Below are 20,645 nucleotides of genomic sequence, written 5' to 3' on the forward strand. Positions count from 1 at the left end.
GATAGTTAGACCTAAAATATTAGAACTTTGGGGTGCTAACGACCTTTTTTCACCAGTCTAGTCGCGCCAATGATTACCTATCCAAAATAGTATAATATTTTGTGACAAAATGTATACCTAAGTCCTGACTACATACCTATTATCCAAAACAATTTTTATCAAATATTAAGCATTAGCATTTTAAATTTTATTTATAGGAGAATATCTGAAATATTTATTTTATATGCTGTAACTTATTTAGATTCATTTGAACGTAGGAACCTATCTGTAGCATGTAAAATATTGAATAGTGTATATTTTATAAAAAAAAATGTGTAGGTACATACATATATACGAACATACGTTATACTCATAATATAATATAAGGTACCTACAACATCACACATACCTATCTACAAATATTATACCATAATATTATATACTTATTACTTATATATCAATAAAAGGCATAGGTATATTTATACATATAAATATGATATAACCATACACATACAACCTATAATATACTATTAAACACCATACAGTACTCATCAGTTTTCATTCTGAACTTATATAATATTATTTACAACACACACAAGCTCAACATATATATTATATACTTTATCATACATACACGCATGCATGCATAGATACATACCTACTTTCATATCACATCCCACACACACACACGATCCCAGTATTCCATATAGTATACAAACAAGCCGCCCAGTCCTTTATTCATTCACTTACATATGAACGCTCATACACACATACATACATACATACATACATACATACATACAAAAATATTATATATAATCAAATTCGAATAACATCTCGCTAATCATACGTTATATATGAGAATAAATCTCAAACACACGTACAAACACACATACATACATGCACACATACACAAACACACATACACACACACACACACAGACATAAACTTGTAAAAATATTTATTTTCAAAATATACACGTCGGAATGCGCATTCGCTTGCATTCACACATTCCTCTCCCCGACAACATACAGAAATATTTATAATATATATAATATATATATATATATGTTTATATGGTCAATCGTTTAATCGTTTACAGATGATGATGAGTTTCATTCACACATTTCTCTAGCACAACACACATACACTCATATACCCATAGGATAGTTCACACATATTTAGATACTAAACTTACATAGTCGCATATTATATAAATACATATACACATTCATCAGGTATCACAAACACCCAAACATATTTGTGGAGGTCTGGAGAGTGGCAAACGTTCATGCAAGACTATCATATGAGGTCTGGACCACACCCGGAGAAAGGTGGTGGTGGTGTCAGGATATATCCCCCACACTCATAGATGATGAGTAATATTATAAAATTAAAGTATTATTAAAATATATGTATATGCAGTATTCATATATATTTAGTTTATGTACATATATTCATACATACAACATCACAAACACACACACACACACACATACACAACCAAACATATTATACAGCTTAGGTACATATCAATATATTAAGACACAAAAGTCATACTTACAAAATACATAGTCGCAATTACGTAGATGCATTTAAACATTCCAATCCATCAACCCTAAAATATTTTCACCCCCGCCATCCCTCGTCAATTACTACTACAAAATTGTAATTCCTATTAAAATACATAGATCTAACTATTTTATACAGCTCAAAAGATTACTCGACAACATACACAAAATTATATATTTATGACACATAATATTATGAATTTGTGTAACTAGTAGGTATACTGACTAAGGAGAATAGAGGATATCGACTCTGAGGGTCTTAGACGTCGTCTTTAAGTATATAGTTTGGTCACTAAATGGATAAATTATAGTATCCTATTTCGACTTCACCGTTTATATACCTACTACATTTATTTTAATGTTTGAAATAATACAACATTTAATCTAAGATATTTGAATTAAACACAAATATGCTTATACTTACTTTTTATTTTAATATTTTAATTTTTGTGTAAAATAAAAACCACCGTGATATTGAAAAACAAGTTGTAACAATTATTAATATAATAATATAACATATTTATATGTTTCATAACACTTATGTATATAATACGAACTCTACCTTATGTACGATTAACTGCTGATCGATACATTAATATTAAAACACACACATAATTGCAAGGGCTATGACCAACACACACCATAATACGACCATCTTTATCACAAATCCACCATTCTTATCATTAATCCAACATCCTTATCAGTAATCCACTTTTCTTATCAAAATCCGTCATTATTTTCATTAATCCAAAATCCTTATCACTAATCCACTTTTCTTATCAAAATCGACCGTTATTATCATAAATCCAAAATCCTTATCACTATTTTTTTTCACAGATCCTTATCACCAGACCACTGTATTGCCCACACACCGTGTCGGCTCGAGTCGATGACCAGACCACAAGACCACTGTGCTATTTTACTATAGCATTTAAAAATATTATAAATACAAACATTTTTTTTTAAAAGAATTTAATGTTTGAATTTTGACATAATTTATCAAATTTAACATATAATAATTATTTTGTTAAAATTTATAAAATGATCAACTTTTATATTTAATGCTACTAATGGGTGGGTCCTTATTCCCACAACTTCATAATGTTATTTTTATTCTAATCTCACGTATACTTATTGTGTTTAAATGTATAGATTGTATATTTCTTGTAAAAAAAAAGGATTTCAAATTTAAAAAAAGGTTCCACGTAAATAGGCTATGTATAAATTACTTTATTCACATTAATATCATAAAATATACTTGTTCGGTGCCATAATTTAAATCGACGAATCCTTATTTCAGAGTAAAAGGAAATACTGACATAAGAGTGTGGTATAACAAAGTGGGAACAAACAACCACTTCGACAAAAAACAGGCAGTGGTGAAGTACATATAACACTATGATTACAATTTCTAACAAGTGAGAAATTACGGAGAAAGAATTTAAGGACATTGGGTTTTAGGATTATATCGGAAACACAATATAAACATAAGTATTATATTACTATCTTAACATTTGTAAAAATATTAAATGATAATATTGTTTCAAATATGTGTGTAGCATTTTTATGACAATAAAACTGTTATATTCTAAATATTTTAGGTTAAAAGATATATTATATATAAAAAAAAAATCAGCAGTTCAATTGTTAAAGCTAATACAATAATAACATATTTTCAGCGGTCAAAGAATAATAATTTTACATATTTAAATATTAATTTTAATATTATATAGGACAGTTCTATCGGTACATCAAAACAAACTAAAATTAACTATATGACCCTGTTGGTATAATTAAAACAAAGTATGAATAGTAATATTTTTATAAAGCAAAATTGCAGGATAAATTAAACGTAGTGTGTCTGAGCCTATAATATCATTAATCTCATTTATCTATGGTAGGTATATCATTGCCCACTGGTTATGCATTATTGAGAGGTACATCATTGGTAAGTTCTCGAGTTACATCTATTTTTAAATTTACTCCCAATTCTTCAAAAATTGTTACTTGTATCCAGTCTGAAATGATAAAAAATTATTACACAATGCTATTCCATACAAACGACTTCAAATAAGAATGTACAATGCGTTTATTATACTAATAGGCAGTCTTGTAAAGTACTTGAGTAAAAATATCTGAATAAAAGTATTCAAATACATATCTATAATTTTTTTTACACAAGAAAGCTTTATCATTATAACGAACCATGATCTCTAACAAAATAATAATTTCAAAGGTTTTCCTAAATAAATATTTTATGTAGATATTCAGAGTGTAGCAGAAAGAACTGATTTTAAGAATAACTTTTGTTCTTATCATTATTTTAAAAAATTTTTGTCACATACAATTTATAGCCACTTGCGCTACACAATAATATTTATTTTTTTATACTGAAAAAACATTTTTAAATTTGACTTAATTTTTTATGAATAAATTCAAAATAGCCAATTTGTGAATCTGATTATAAGAACGATTTGGATGGTAAAAACATTTGTCTAAGTCGAGTAGTTTATTTTTTAGAATTTTTTAAATATCAATATTTTTTTGATTAAATTAATTTGGAACGCAATAACTTTAAAAAAAATATTATTTATGGTAATTTGTTAAAAGGGGTTTATTCTTTAAACTATTTAGTTATCATATAATTTTAACAATTTTTGTCATACGTTTAAGTAACATCAGTTTATTTTTTTGTCAGTTTTTTTGTTACACCTTGTTTTGTATATATACGTCATGTACGGGTAATCACTCCCAGTGGACTTAGTATAATATTTTATTAGTAGTCATGAGTTGATTCAGCCATTGTCGTTCTGTTGTCAGACAATAGTACAAAGAGCAATTTTTTGGCAGCGTTGAATAGCCTCAATGTTGGATTCACCAATACAACCCCACAGTTGTATGGGCGGACTAGTCCTGGGAACAAAAATTGACCCCAAGAACAGAATTCCCCAGAACAGACAATTTTGCCTAATATTGGGCTAATAATAAAATATTTATAAGTTATGGGCCCAAATTTATTCAAGGAGCCAAAAGTTTCGCCACACCATGGCGGGGATCGCCCACCAGCCACCCTAGCCACTGCCCACTCCACCCACAGTTATACTCCATAGGTTCATATTGGTTTAAATATTGCTACGTATAATAGACGTTTGCTTGTAAGATCTAGTTCGGAGTGTCTTCCGACCCCCCAATGAAGTTTTCTCGTTTTCTACTTAATTTACAGTTTTTTCTGACAAACATGATGCTTTGGTGAGTAATGAAAGGTGTATTCTTAGATATTTTTCAGAATCGTTCATTGGGATGATCTGTTGATCCAAATATAGTATTGAACCATAAACACTTTTACGAACGTGTAATTGACGTTCACCGATTTATCACTGTTAATTTTGTTTTTCTAACGTTTTGTAGAGTTGGAAACGTGTCTGTTGATGTTCATTATTAACAGTCTGCTGTTTTTCATCAGTTACCATTATTGCTATAACATTGATATCATTGAATTGTTGTTGGTTAGAATGCCATCTGAATAAAGTATGTACGAAATAGTTACGCGAACACTGTTGACAAACTCGGATATCGGTCTGTAAGAATTTACTAGTTTGGGTGGTTTTCCTGGTAATAGCTGGTAAAGCTGCATGATTACTTGCGCTTGTTTCCATTGTTAAGGAATCATTCTTTTTGAACGATGTCATTGTATATGTGTGTTGGATGAACAATAGCTTTTTTAGGTAGGTACCTAGTTTTGTCAGTATTTTCTGGTTTATTTAGTCATAAATCATAATACCAGATGACTTTTTTTGAATTCATATCAATTTCTTTCACCATATTTTCGAGTATTTCGATCAATGGTTTACATTGCTCTATACAGAGTTCAGGAACGATATTTTTCATTTGGAAATTGGAATTCGAGTTCCAGATGACGTGCTTACATTTCAGCTTTGCCATGGTCATAACCCGCCCATGATTCATCTTCCTTGAGAATTGTTGGTTCATATAAACATAGGTTATTCATCTTTTAACCTTCTAATACTCAAATACATACACTAAAAATATTTGAAAAAGTACTTGGACAAGCTTTAAGGGGGTTTAATTTTACATTCTCAATGAGTCCATATCTATAATAAAATATTTATTCTTTTTAGTTGATATATTCTATTATAATTTTAATCATGTTAAAAAAAATTTAAATGTTATATTTTGAATTTTCTCAACTGAATATACTTTGAAAATTTTTAACAGATGACTATTGTTAAAGATAATAATGAGTAAAGTAAAGTTATAGTTAAACCAAATTATATAGTTTAATAGTCTCTATAAAATTAACGTTAAACATGAAAACTGGATCAGTAACATATTAAATAATAAATCATGCAAAAAAAATATTTTTAAAAGTTAGTATTTTACAGAACCTACAAATACTTTCTTGAATTTGTATTTGTACTTAAATATTTTTTTTTACTGAATATTTAAATACTGTTGAGTACAGAGTGATAACTCGCCGCCTGAACTATACGGCTTCAACGACGGTCGACATAGCGGTCTATGAACGTCGTCGTTGTCGTCGTCATTGAACCTTGGAACACGCACGTCGTTTGAGCTGTGTCACGTGCGGTTTTGCGCTTTGCGGAGTAATTTCGGTTTTTTTTTGTTAACTACAATTCACTTATACAAAATCTGCGTTGTTCCTCGATCACTACCGTATCCACATTGGACTACATGATATTCAAGCGCTGGTCAACGGGAAGTTTTTGATTGTGGAAGTTTTGCCATTCATTGCCGCCATAGATTATTCATCAAGGGTGTTGTGAGTCGGCTTTACGCCAACAATTATTGTCAAAATATTTATTATTGAATTTGTTATTATTATTATTTAAAACTATTGTGTCCAAGCTACTAACATAGTTTGTAAGTAGGGTTGTACGAGTATTATTATTATTTATTATTATTGAGTATTGAAAATATCAATCCAATTTATATATTATTACGAGCATTGTATTTATTGGTTAGCGACAGTATCTGGTATGATTAAAATTCATCCGCACACGACGAAACTATCATCCGTGGTTGATAAGATCGTATAAGTTAATTCGATACGAATAGCATAATACATGTAGTTTAACCAAGCATATTCAAAGACTTATAATATTTACGAATTTATGCAATAATTGATTCACAGGTGTCTTAAAAATGTGTAAATTATTGATTAATGATTAAATAAAACTGTTATTTATTGATGAATGAAAACATATAATAAAAAATTAAATCATTTCTCACCCAAAAATACTCCAAATTTCTTTTTGAAAAAATCTAAATGAAATGGTATTACGCCTAAAAAGAAAAATTATAAAATAATTAATCAATATAGCCGTGTTGAAGCATTCGAACGCTTTGACAAACGTCGATGTTGTACGTTGTTCTCAATTTTTTTTAAGACGGCCGATTGGTCATTTTACCATTTGTAATTTATTTCAACCATAAATAATTGCACGTTAATAAGATAATTATGAATAAAAAGTATACTAAATAATATTCCAAGTAAAATTTGCTATTCCCTACAATATATAAATTAGAACACTGAAAAATAGTCCTTGAAATAATGATAAAAATACAATTATATTTAAAATTAAAAACTGAGATTTATAAAAATGTACTTCGTATAATTAATTTAATATTAGTAAATATACAACTCAAATTAAAATATTCATTAATCAAATAACTTACCCATAGTTTTCATTCTCAACACGTAAAAATTATAGCTTTCAAATCTTAATAAATTGGCTGTAAACATTATTATATAAAGTTTATATGTCATGCAGTATTATGAAGGTATTTAAAATTTCTGAGTTTGGAATATATTATTAGACAAATTTAGTTTTTACTCTGTGATTCATGATATACTGTAGTAAAAATTTTCCGAAACATTACATTAATTTAAAATTTAACCTAGATGATATTATGAATAAACAGTTTTCAATGGTTGTTTAATATTATACTTTATTTCATATAAAAGCCGCAAATAGATGTAAATATAAATAAAAAGGAAAAATTATTAGAGAAATAAATAAAATAAAATAACTTTTTCCAATAGTTATTGATATTTGATTAGATTTTGAATTCTTTGTACATTCCCTATGTTGAGTATTATACGTTATTTTGTGTGATAGACGTACATAATGTATGTAATATATGTAAGAAATCAGGTAGAGATACACGGTAGATAATAATATATTACAGATCAAATGCTCTAAAATATCTATAATACATGTAAATAATAAATATAAAATAGCATACGTAATTTTAAATTTTTCACTCGATCTATGCTCATCTTTTTTACTAAAAATAATTTAAACAAAATACACAAACATTAATAAGTAACTGTCTGATATAAAAATTATTTAATAACGTAAAAAATTCTTATTTTCTTTTAGATTCTGAGTGGAACGATGAATGTATTGATTTTACAATGATGTGCGTTTTTTTTTAATTTTTTATTTAAATTAAAATTTTATTTTTATTTTTATGTCTGTCATCACCTTTTAGGGCAGTAAAAGGGCTTGGATTTTTTTCAACAGTAGTTTTTCTGAGAGGAAAATGAATCTAGTTGGTAATTTGGTGGGTCAAAAACAAAAATTTTCCAGTAGTTTTCAAAAGTGACGTGAAAAATAAATGAAAAATTAAGGAAAAACGGGAATTTTTACGCAAAATCTGTTTTTGAGAAAATCGATTTTGGTTTTTGGTGTAACTCTAAAACAAATGACAGTAGGGACATGTAATTTTAACTGAATGTTTATAATTAAATTTCCTATACACCATAACATTTTCTAAATATTTTGAATTATTTTGAGCTGTTTACGGACATTGTCAATTTCCATTTTTTTTTAGTTTTTTTTTCTATAAATATCAATAAAATGTTATCTGTTGAGTAAAAAAGCTTGAAAATATAATACAAGGCTCCTACTATATTGTTACAGTGATATTTGTCATTATTCCTTAGTCACAGTTTTTATCTAAACGCATTTAAAGTTCAAATATTGACAAAATACGATAAAATCACGAAAATTAGCAAATTTATTATGAGTTGAGAATTCATAAAAATTATTCTTTTTAAATCTAAGATTTGAAAATGTAATATAAGATTACTCATAAGTTTGTCTACCTTTATCAAAAAAAAAATGTCCACAAGAAACTTAAATTAAATTTTTATGAGCGTCTGAAATTTATATTTTTACAACATTTGATATTCACTCGATTTCTCGTAACAATTTTATTATTTTATTGTAATTAAAAAATAATAGCATTTTCTATACACCATAAAATTTTGAAAATATTTTGACTCTTTTTGAGCTGTTTACGGATATTGTCGGGTTTACATTTTTTTAGTTTTTTTTTCTATAAATATATTTGTTGAGTAAAAAAGCGTGAAAATTTAATATAAGGCTCCTGATATATTGTTCTAATAGCAGTTGAAAAATATTAAAAATACACAGGCACAATTTTTTTTTATAAGCATTTAAAGTTCAAATGTTGACAACATTTATCAAATTTATAATTTATTTATTATTTTGTAGTTAAAAATGTATAAAATGTTTATTTTTTATGGCTAAGGATTGACAATTTAAGACAAGGCTCCACGTAAATAGGTTATATATAAATTACTTTATTCAGAATAATATAATCAAATATACTTGGTAATATCATAGGCTGACTGACCGTTTTCGCTCAGAATCGTTTTTCTTATACAATGATATTTTATCATTGAATTCAAATTTAACACTATCCATTAAAGTGACCCACTTGTAACCTACTGTACAGCAGAGCGACATCCACTTATCCACCTTTGTTTCATTGAAGTGATGTGTGAACTCTCAATTACATCAGATACTCATCTTTGTATGCGCACTTGCGCCACCCCGAAACTGTTTCAGTAGTTGCTTTTGCTTTTAAATGGCCTAATGAAGTGGTATGACTAAAAAAGGTTCATTTTTTGAAAATGAATGACGGACTAAACAAATACAGATGCAAATAGTGTTTGAGGTGAAATTTGAAAAATGTTAGCTACTATGCATAGAAATGACTGATATTAACATTCAGTTTAACTTTCATCTATATTCTGTATTATTTTACTGTTACATTTAAATAATAATTAGTCTCAATAAATCAAATAGGTAATGTGAAAAGAAAATTCAAAAACTCCTTTAATTTATCCACTCTTTATCCATTCATTTTTCAAAATAAACTTACTTGGATCATCTAAATTCAAACATAATAATATGACAGTTAACAATTTTTATCGTAATTCATACTTTTAATTCGGGTACTTAATCCGACAATATATCAATAATAGTTTTCTTCAAAAGAATGTTAGAATTCAAACACAAATTCACATATAATCTTAACATAGGTAGTATAAAACAAAGTCGCTGCCTGTCTGTATGCTTAGATCTTTAAAACTACGCAACGGATTTTTATGCGTTATTTTTTAATTTATGGAGTGATTCAAAGAGAAAGGTTTCGATTCACAATTAGACCCGGTTAGGTTAGGTCCAAACCGAGGAGGTGCTCAAACAGGAATTTTGAGATTAAGATGGAAATTTTTGTTTATAAATGGTTACTTTTGGTTATATAGAAGAAATAATAAGTAGAAATAAGTATTTACTATTTTGTTGGTTGCCATTGGTTATCGGGCAGATCAGGTACAAGCATGCATCAATTTGAATTTTCGCACATTGCCTACAAACGTGGTAGAGTTGCACTTATAGTCGCTCATCGGCGTGTCGTTGTCTACTTGAATACATGATATGGCTTTCGCACATTGTCCGCGATCCTACATAGTCGGATAGCCTACAAGGATGTCTGAGCTGCGCTTAATGTAACGAGTTCCACCCAAAAGGAGTTGAACTATTAGAATTTTTTTAAGAGTTGTAATTTTTTACGGGCGACAAAGTGCGCGGGATAAGCTAGTAATATTTAATTTGTTTTATTATATTATATCCTCCACTTTTGTCTCTATTATCAGCTAAGATTGAGTTTTCATAAATTATTATTTTATGAAGTGTAATAATTAAAAGTTAAAACAGAATGGTTTCTGTTGTAGTAAAAACGACAAAAGCGGATTGTATAATAAACTAAAGTAGTTAAAAAAGAATTTTAACTTACTCTGAATGTGGCCGCATAAATTTTTGTTTAAATATACTATAAATCATAAATATGTATTTTAGATTAGAACATTAGTTGTAATTTTGCAAACATTTATCGTAGTTAGTAAAAACATAGGTACTTACAATAATGTTTTACTGCATATGAAATATATAAAATAATATAATTGTTAATTTATAAATATTCCAAAACATTAATTAAGTAACATTATTGATTTATATTTTAATACTTGATTTGTAGTGTATTACCTACATAGGCGCAACTAGACCTCTAAAACGTGAGGTGCTACAATAATCATAATTTATGTTATTTCAATATGATTATGATAGTTAGACCTAAAATATTAGAACTTTGGGGTGCTAACGACCTTTTTTCACCAGTCTAGTCGCGCCAATGATTACCTATCCAAAATAGTATAATATTTTGTGACAAAATGTATACCTAAGTCCTGACTACATACCTATTATCCAAAACAATTTTTATCAAATATTAAGCATTAGCATTTTAAATTTTATTTATAGGAGAATATCTGAAATATTTATTTTATATGCTGTAACTTATTTAGATTCATTTGAACGTAGGAACCTATCTGTAGCATGTAAAATATTGAATAGTGTATATTTTATAAAAAAAAATGTGTACCTATTGTGACTAGATAGATGCAACAATAGGGTTATTGTTCGGTGCCGACGTCGACCCAAAAGCGATATTTTCTATTGTACGTGGTGGCCACCCTGTTGGTTCACTATCACGTATTCTTATAATCAATATAACCAAAAAACTAAAATTATTATTAACATGTAAGTTAACGAGGCGTTACTGATTTCGCGAAATTAATTATTTTATGTATAAATTTTTCTTTCTGCGTTTTGTAAAAATAAAATTGGGAATTACAGTCCTCAACAAAATATCTTTTATTATTTAAACTGAGTGTCTGAACAGATATAATTTATTGTTTCTTCTAATAAATAGATAGTTTATGTATCTCAAAATCATATTAAAATACCGGTTTCATCATGTCTTTTCAAAAAATCATCAATTGTCTCTTCATTTTTTGACGCGTCTAAAAAAAAGTATGCATTAATCGTTTATAAAAATATTTTATACCACCTATTTTTCGGTTGCGACATATTCATGATAATAATGTTTTTAACATTAGATACTAATTTAAGTTTGATTATGGAAATCATTAATTGTTATTTATTAGATAGCTACAAACACAATGTAAGTAAAAATTATACTCGTGATTGGGAATTATTACATTAATCATATTAATTGTAATTTGATTACTATGTTAATGAGTGCAATGCACATTGAAATTAATACCTTTTGATTTAAAAATGATCCCCGGTTTTCATGTCAACAATAATTATTATCGTCCTATTTATCAGGGCTTGAAACCGTTATTCATTTAATCGGAAATTTTTTTGAATACCGGTTACCGGATATATACCGGTCCTTTTGTCAGCGGTAACCAATTACCGGTACTATATTAAAAATTACAGGTTACCGTTAAGTGATAACCGCTTCCATAAAATGTCGGTTACCGGTAACCGATTGAATACTGGTTTTCTAAAAAAAATTGTACTACACCTTTGAACCCGTATACTTAATACAATATTCGTGTTGTTCTAGGAATCAAGCTATTTTTAGATTTCCCAGTACAATATACGATGAGGGGGTATTTTATGTTATAGATAGGTAGGAAATAGAAATGTAGAATACCAATTATTTGAATTATTATTACAAGAATTTAGACAAGCGAAAAAAACGAAGATATAATAGTATGATTTAAGAATAGTTTTAAGAAGTTATTATTTATTAAATCATTAGTAGCTACGAGCGTATAATCATTTATGTAGCTAAAATAAATTAAACATAATATTATTATAGTTCATACGTAACGGTAGTCAGTATTTATAAATACTGGTAATTGGTTCTTAACCGGTTATAACATATTCCGTTATTATAACGTTTTATGTTAGCTGAAAATTTGTCACGGTTACCGGTAACCGATAACTGGGAGTACAAATAGGTTTATAATAACGGTAACCAATATTAGGTTCCCCAAAATTCCGGGAAATTACCGGTTTTCGGTAAAAAACTGGTAACCGGTTGTAAGCCCTGCTATTTATACCTTCTGGACTAGTACAAATTTTTAAATTGTTAGAAAAATTGAATATAGCTCAAATTATCAAACCAATAAATAATATATTAAGCAACGGCCAACATGGTTTCAAATCGGTCACTCTACTTATAACTTATCACTTCAACAATTTATACTCGACTCTTTTATGAAAATTTGTCAATTTGATGTAATATAGGTACACCGATTTTAAGAAGGTCTTTGATTGTGTTGATCGTGAACATCTGACTATCACATATTGTATTGGACAAGTTAGGGTTTAGTCACCCATTATTATTTTTACAGAACCCGTTAGTATATAATTCACATGTATTCCATAAGTAGGTTATGTCCAACTTAGAACATTTTTATGCATTTTATCAAACTGTCTGTACCTACTGGCCCCGTTTTATTCAATTGAATAAATTATTATTATTATAATTGTGTTAAATTTGATTTGTATGAGAATTTCTGATTCATTCTATATGTTTTGAATTTTTATGATTCTTTTAAAAGTATATTATGTAGTAGGTAAATATTGTAAAAATATGTGTAATTATTGTGACTAGATAGATGCAATAATCGTGTTATATTTTATTGTTTCATCTTAAAACTATGTATAATAGATATCTTAAAATCATATTTCAATACCTTTGTCATCAAGACCCAAAGAATAACTTTTAGTAACAGGTAGGACTAAAAAAAAGTATGCATTAATCGTTAATAAAAATATTTACTTATTATTTTTCGGTTGCAACATAATTATGATAATAATGTTTTTAACATTGGATATCAATTTAGTTTGATAATGGATATTATTAATTATTAGATACAATTACTATGTGAGTAAACATTACTTACAACTCGCGACTGTAAATTATTACAATAATCATATTAATTTTAATTTAATTACTATATTAATAAATACAACACATAATGTAATCCATACCTTTTGATTTAAAAATAACCCAATAATTCCATGGCTTAGGATTGTCAAATATGGAGCCTAATTTTAGCCTATTCTCTATTAGCAATTAGGTGCCTATTTTGTGGATTTACTAATATTATTTAAAAAAAACTGATGTTAATATTGATTCAATAATAAAAAAGGTTGATAAGTGGATGTCACTCTGCTGTACAGTAGGTTACATGTGGGTCACTGAAATGGATGGTGTTAAATTTGAATTCAATGATATAAGATCATTGTATAAGAAGAACGGTTCTGAGCGAAGACGGTCAGTCAGCCTATGGTATTAACAAATATATTTGATGATATTATTGTGAATAAAGTAATTTATATATACCCTACTTATGTTATATTTTAAATTTTCAATCCTTAGCTATAAAAGTTGAACATTTTATATATTTTTAACAACAAAATAATTATTAAATTTTAAATTTGATACGTCTTGTCAAATTCAAACTTTAAATGCTTAGAAAAGAAAATTGTGCCTACGTATTTTTATATTTTTCAACTGCAATTTAAACAATATACCGATAAACGATATATTTAAACAATATATCAGGATCCTTGTATCACATTTTGACGCTTTTGGACACAACAAATAAAATTTTATTGATAATTATAGAAACAAAAACTAAAAAAAATGAAATCTGAAATTGTCCGTAAACAGCTCAAAACAAGTAAAAATATTTTGAAAATTTTATCAAGTATAGAAATTGATAAAGTAAATATATGATATAAATCTCTTACGATTTACAACAAAAGATCGATATACATAAGAAATCGATTGAATATAACTTTTGAAAATAACTAGGAATTTTAACCTTCCCAACGAACCAACAATATTCACTTTCCCATCGAACAAGATACTGAAGTTGAAAATCAAAGCATTATTTCGACTACTTATCGTATATTCGGGCCGTAATAAAATTATTAAACGTGGAAAAAATGGATATTAACTCTCTGAACAAATTTGTGTTACTTCAGGAGTATCTGATAGAGATCACTTATCCCCAATATTATTCTGTAATTGTATAAACTTTATCTCAAAATTTGTTTCGTATTCAAAAGAGTTACTGCAAAAGAGAAATTAGAATAATAGATGTCTCAATATTAACTGCAGTTCGATTTGGAGAATATTTTTAGATGGTGTCAAAATAATGATTTATATTTAAACATGAAAAAATGTTCTACGATTACCTTTTCTTTGAAAAGAATGACGATTCATTTCAATTATTCTTTTGCAAATATTAATTTATCAAGTGTATGTAATCCACAGTTGGATCAAGAGTATCCACAATTTCCTTTGAGCCTGGTTTGATGAAAAACTCTCTTTTAATGACCACATAAATTTTATTTGAAACAAAGCGTTTGCGAAGTTCGCCATATATTATAGTTGTATTCGTAAGCGCAAATCACTGATAATTTATTATTTCTACACTAATGGGCCAGGAAGTCCACATATTATTATTAGGTATATTTTTATATCACACATTTTGCACAAATATTTATTATAGCATAGGTGCAAGACCAGCTGGCCAGTCTGCGCTCCACAATCTGTGAGTTTTTGAATAACTATTATATTGTTTTGTTTAGATTTAAGGGCCGTTTAATATTTTAATGTGGTTGTGTTGGCCATTAGTAACCTGCACTAATGTACTCTATTTTGACTATTATTAATTTTATATATTGTTGGTCAATGGGCTGGTCATTTAGTATTATTATAATTTATACGTTTGTGTTAGATGACAAGCAGATACCTAATATTTTATTTATCTATATGAGATAAAGATGCTGTAGTTTTATCTAGATACATTTATCGAGATACTGCTCAACACTATTTAATGGCAACTTGAAAGTCGAGTGAGCTGTTCTGTCGCCACTGAGGAGAGTCGCTATACCCGATGAAGCAACTGCTAATGCAACTTTACCTGAAGATCTAATTTGAGCCAACAACAAATTAAGAAGGATTGTTTTTCCTGTACCAACAAGAGCATCTAAGAAAAATACTCTGCCTTGATTATTCATTACGCTTTCTGTAATAACATTAAAAGTATATTTTTGATCATCAACTAATGTCGGTAAATTGATTTCTATAAATCCTTGTAAATGGTTGTTATCGTAAGAACGCCTAATCGAGAATTCAAAAGAATTTCATGATGATGTAAATTGGCAACTTACCCGAAATTCAACTCCGTTAGCATAATAATTGTGACTTTCATAATTCTAACCTTGTGAAAAATATTTTAAAATGTTAAAAAAGTGGTACTAAGACCTTCAGTAGACTGCCAGAAATAACAGTAAAAAATGTAAGTCAATATTAATATAAATATAAATATTTTAAGTATTTTTCAGTAATATAGTAACTAATACAATGTACAGCCATTAAAGGTACTTATTGATTATTTTTCACGTACCTACCTACTCCCGATTTGCAGTACAGAATTTTCTTTTTTTCCAAATAAAATCCTACACTCAAATAATTACAATGCCCCTCTTGATATTTCTAATTTTGATTTACACTCTATTCTAAAAATTAAATCAATTTATGAAGAAGCTAAAATGTACTACCTATATTTAATACATAGTAATATATTCATTTGAATATAAAATAAGATACATTAGAGATCAGTCTATGACTCTATGAAAATATTTCATTGAGACAGAAATTAAATGTATTGACTATTAGATAATCAGGCTTAGTTATTATTATGTTTGACATCTCAATATTCTTTTAAAATTTAATTAGTAATTTTATCAAACTTACTTTTTTTTAGGGTGTTAAGTTCATTATCTGTTAAATCGTAAAACTTCGGCGCAACTAAAAAATGCATTATGAATTTACAGTTAAATTCTCACTCTGAAAATCTTATTATATACAAAACTGGTACATACACAATGCATTTCATAATTAAATGTGTTATACAAGGACACGTGCTAAGGTAAAGTTTAGGCCAACTTGAGTCCAATTCATGTTAGTTAAAAGTTGCTGATACAAATGATAAAAATAGTCTTTTTTTCTTCCCCATTTCGGCACGCTTCCCTTTAAATTGTGAATATAACCATTGCCTATCCATTATTTAATATCTATGGGTATTAATATAAGCCATAATATATATGAAGAAATATAATTTTTTTTTCTTATCAAAAACGTACGGTTTTGTAACATTATTTTTGTTGATAACTCAATGAAATTCGTCTTAAAATATTACACGTTCTCTACGGACTACACGTAAGACCGTGTTAGACGTTAGTGGAACACAACTTCAGCGATTTATAATTTAAAATATGTCTTAGCAACCTGACATAACATAATCTAACAGTTATACGTATGTTAATTGTCTGAAATATTTTAACATGTTATATTATTGGTCGCTCCCGGCCTGCGCATTTTGTGGTGACCTCAACGTGGTCCAACAATATATACGATATGTTTTGAAGAGTACAAATATGAATGTTACATATTTTTACTGTTACTTACTAACTATGTAAGCCAGGAGTAAATAACTTATGAGTTAAATATTTTAAGTATTTTTCAGTAGTATAGTAACTATTACAATACCTATACAGCCTATGCTAATCAGACTATTGAAGGTATTGACTTTTTTTCACGTACCTACCTATCTCCCGATTTGCGAAGCCGAATTCTCTAGAGTTTTCAGTGCAACTAATGTATAATGGAACTTGAAAGTTCCTTGAAAAACCAAAATCCTACGCTCAGACGACAATGCTCCTTCTAATATTTCTAATTTTGCTTTACACTTTATCCTAAAAATTAAAACAATTTATAAATAAGCTAAAATGTATCTACCATATTTAATACATAATAATATGTATTCTAATATAAAATTAAATACATTAGAGATAAGTCTATGTAAATATTTCATTAAGACAGAAATTAAATTTATTGACTATTGGATTGGCCAAATTGAGTCTAATATATTATACTCATTAACAGTTTCTGTATATCGGCTGAGCCACCCCGTGTCAACTTACAAGAATATCGTACGTGTACATATACGCGTTATCCCTTCATTGTAGTTACTCACAAATCGGACCTGTTTTAAATTTCATTCTCATAAATGTAGAAATAATTTTTTTACCTCTACAGTCAACAGTCAATAGCAACAATTACTCATTACATAGTGGCCACATCAAACTAGTGTGATGAGGGGTATAGATCCCCGTGATCTTTTGTTGAATGTTTAAGATCTGATAGCCATTAATTAATGTATGTTAAAAAATCAGCCATATCTCCCCTTTGACAAAATAATTCCACCACCACTGCCCACACACCAACTCATTCGTTTATAGCTGATAATAAATTGATCCTCCTATACTCATCACGCTTTTTTTATTTTTCCCATATACTAATAAGAAATACTGTTTTAATACAATATAGTTGTAGTCTAGTTCTTCATATAAAGCTTCCTTGGTATCATCTCTTGTATGTTCAATTGGGGCATAAGAGCAGTATTTCCCTAACCGGAATTCCGTATAATCCATGAAGATTATGTAAATTCTAACGATATGATTCAACGAGTAATTTATTCATATTACTGTTTATTGGTACCACGCTTAGATAATATACAATGGATTTCCGTGGACCGATATTTTGGATTTTTTGATACTTTAGAGTTATATTATACACTTACGTACGCACCACGAAGGGTCCGCAATCTACCACATGTAGATTTCCTATTTGATAATATACTGCTCGTATAATCACAAGAGAATCTCACTGACAACGCGAGATCCGGTTTGGGATAGCTATAAATTAAATTATGGTGTAATTTAGACTTCAAGAGACATTGCTTCCACAGCGTGTTACGCCCAAAAGGAGTTTTTGCTAAGCATTGCTATGTCAGATAGTTATTTATATATATATATCATATTATGATATATTATGAAAATAAAAATTTATGGAAATGGAGAGAAAACAAACATGAACAAGCGAATGCCTGAAAGTGCTTTTCCAAATGTTTAGGAGACTAAGTGTACACAATTATAAAAAGATTTTTTAGTGAATATAGAAGCAGATCAACTATGTTAAAAAGTAGTGAGTGAAAAATGACAATAATATATTGCGGTGAAAAGTTAAGGATATGTAAAGAATACACGGAGAAACTATATAAAAACGAACAAGCAAACACAATCCAAATGTCTTTAAAGCAGGACGGAGTGCAATACAACATAGAACACCCATTATTAAGAGAATGGTGTTTGAGATTTACAAGAACTTAAACCAAATAAATCACCTGGAATAGATAACCTTGTAACTGGGCCAAACTTTTTAAGAGTATGGAAACTATTGACATATACTATAACGACAGAAGAATTTTATATAATCTTTACATTAAAGAAATGACAGTTATAAAAGTAGAAAAATACAATAAACAAGTAGAGACCGAGTTTTTTAATGGAGTAAGACAAGGGTGAAGTATAGCACCTACCTTCTTCAATCTACATAAAGAAGTAATTTTAAAGAAAGTAAGGGAAGAAATCATTGGAGATGTAAAAGTAAGTGGAATTCTTTTGCAAATGTTGCGTATCGCTGATGATAAGTATGATTTTCAGGAATTACGAAAGCTAAGAAGATAAGATAAAATTAATGATACTTTAAAAGAATACTGCATGAAATTGAATTAACGGAAGACTAATGTTCTAATATACTACAATATGCAGAAGTTAGACGCAAACATAGTAGTTGTATATGAAATATTACAGGAGACAGTCCAAAGCTTCACATACCTGGGTAGAAAAATCACAAATGATGGGAAAACCCATACAGATACGGTATACAGGATAGTACAGGCCAAAAGTCTAATATAGAAAGAAAAACCTTTTCACTTCAAATACATTAAATCTGGAAAACAGGAAAGCACTAATAAAAAGCTTCTTGTGGTTTGTAGTTTTTTATGAAGTAGAGAAATAGAATATAATGAAAGCAGAGAAAGCTAAAATATTAACTTACGAAGTTTGGTGTTGAAGAATTACTTTGAAAATTCCATGGAAAGAAAAGGTAATAATGTTAAGGTTTGAGAATGAATGAATACTCAAAACTCAATATGGAATACACCGAGGTTGGCGATAATAAATGGATTAGAATTTAACAAGGGAGAGTTCTCACATAACTACGATTATACTATTATTTGAAGGCAAACCTGGGAAGAACACCTTTCATGAAACAAGTGACGGAAGTCACAGAAATAAGAACGTATAGAGAACTAAAATCAAATATAGAAGACAGAGAAAATTGGAGAGAAAAATCAATAATCATTTAACCAATTTTCGGATTGTAAAAATTAAAAAAAAAATTTTATGATAAGACCTCTGTCAGGAGGAGAGGTAATGTTAAAAATAGTATTTTTCTATTCCTCATTCCGGTACTCTTTTCTTTATATTGTTAATATAGCCATTGCCTATTCATTATTTAATATCTATGGGCATACCTTGCCTATTAGTATAAGATATATTATGAAATATATATTTTTCTCATCAAATGTACAATTTGGTTACATTATAGACTACACAGAAGACCGTGTTAGTAGAACACCACTTCAGTGATTTGTAATTTATTATAGGTACAAATATGTTTTAGCAACCTAACATAACATAATCTAACAGTTACACGTATGATAATTATCTGAAATATCTTAACATAATATTATCATTGTAAAGTATTCTTATTTATAAGAAACCCTACTCCATGTTTGAACTTCTAAGGACTTTTTTTGACTGTAGAAATTCGGTTAATTTCTTATATCCTTATTATAAGTAGTTATAAATAAATTTCCAAATTGTATTACCTGTAAAATCATCATCGGTTTTTTTTCTATTACTGTTGATAAA

At 28.3% G+C, this 20,645-nt stretch overlaps 1 protein-coding gene across 1 annotated transcript in view; it reads right to left on the minus strand.

Annotated features, from left to right (window-relative positions):
- Positions 1-2,795: 2,795 nt before the first annotated feature.
- The window catches only part of LOC132945324 (uncharacterized), a 240,914-nt gene continuing 223,064 nt past the window's right edge, over positions 2,796-20,645 (minus strand). Inside the window, exons 11-15 of the mRNA XM_061015031.1 lie at positions 16,561-16,614; positions 7,840-7,881; positions 7,270-7,326; positions 6,823-6,876; positions 2,796-3,569 (exon numbers count right to left, since the gene is read on the minus strand). Coding sequence (XP_060871014.1) covers positions 3,472-3,569; positions 6,823-6,876; positions 7,270-7,326; positions 7,840-7,881; positions 16,561-16,614 — 305 coding nt within the window. The 3' untranslated portion in view covers positions 2,796-3,471. The remainder of the gene's footprint in view (positions 3,570-6,822; positions 6,877-7,269; positions 7,327-7,839; positions 7,882-16,560; positions 16,615-20,645) is intronic.

This window comes from Metopolophium dirhodum, chromosome 5 (genome assembly GCF_019925205.1).
Source record: "Metopolophium dirhodum isolate CAU chromosome 5, ASM1992520v1, whole genome shotgun sequence".
In the NCBI taxonomy this organism is placed as follows: Eukaryota; Metazoa; Arthropoda; class Insecta; order Hemiptera; family Aphididae; genus Metopolophium; species Metopolophium dirhodum.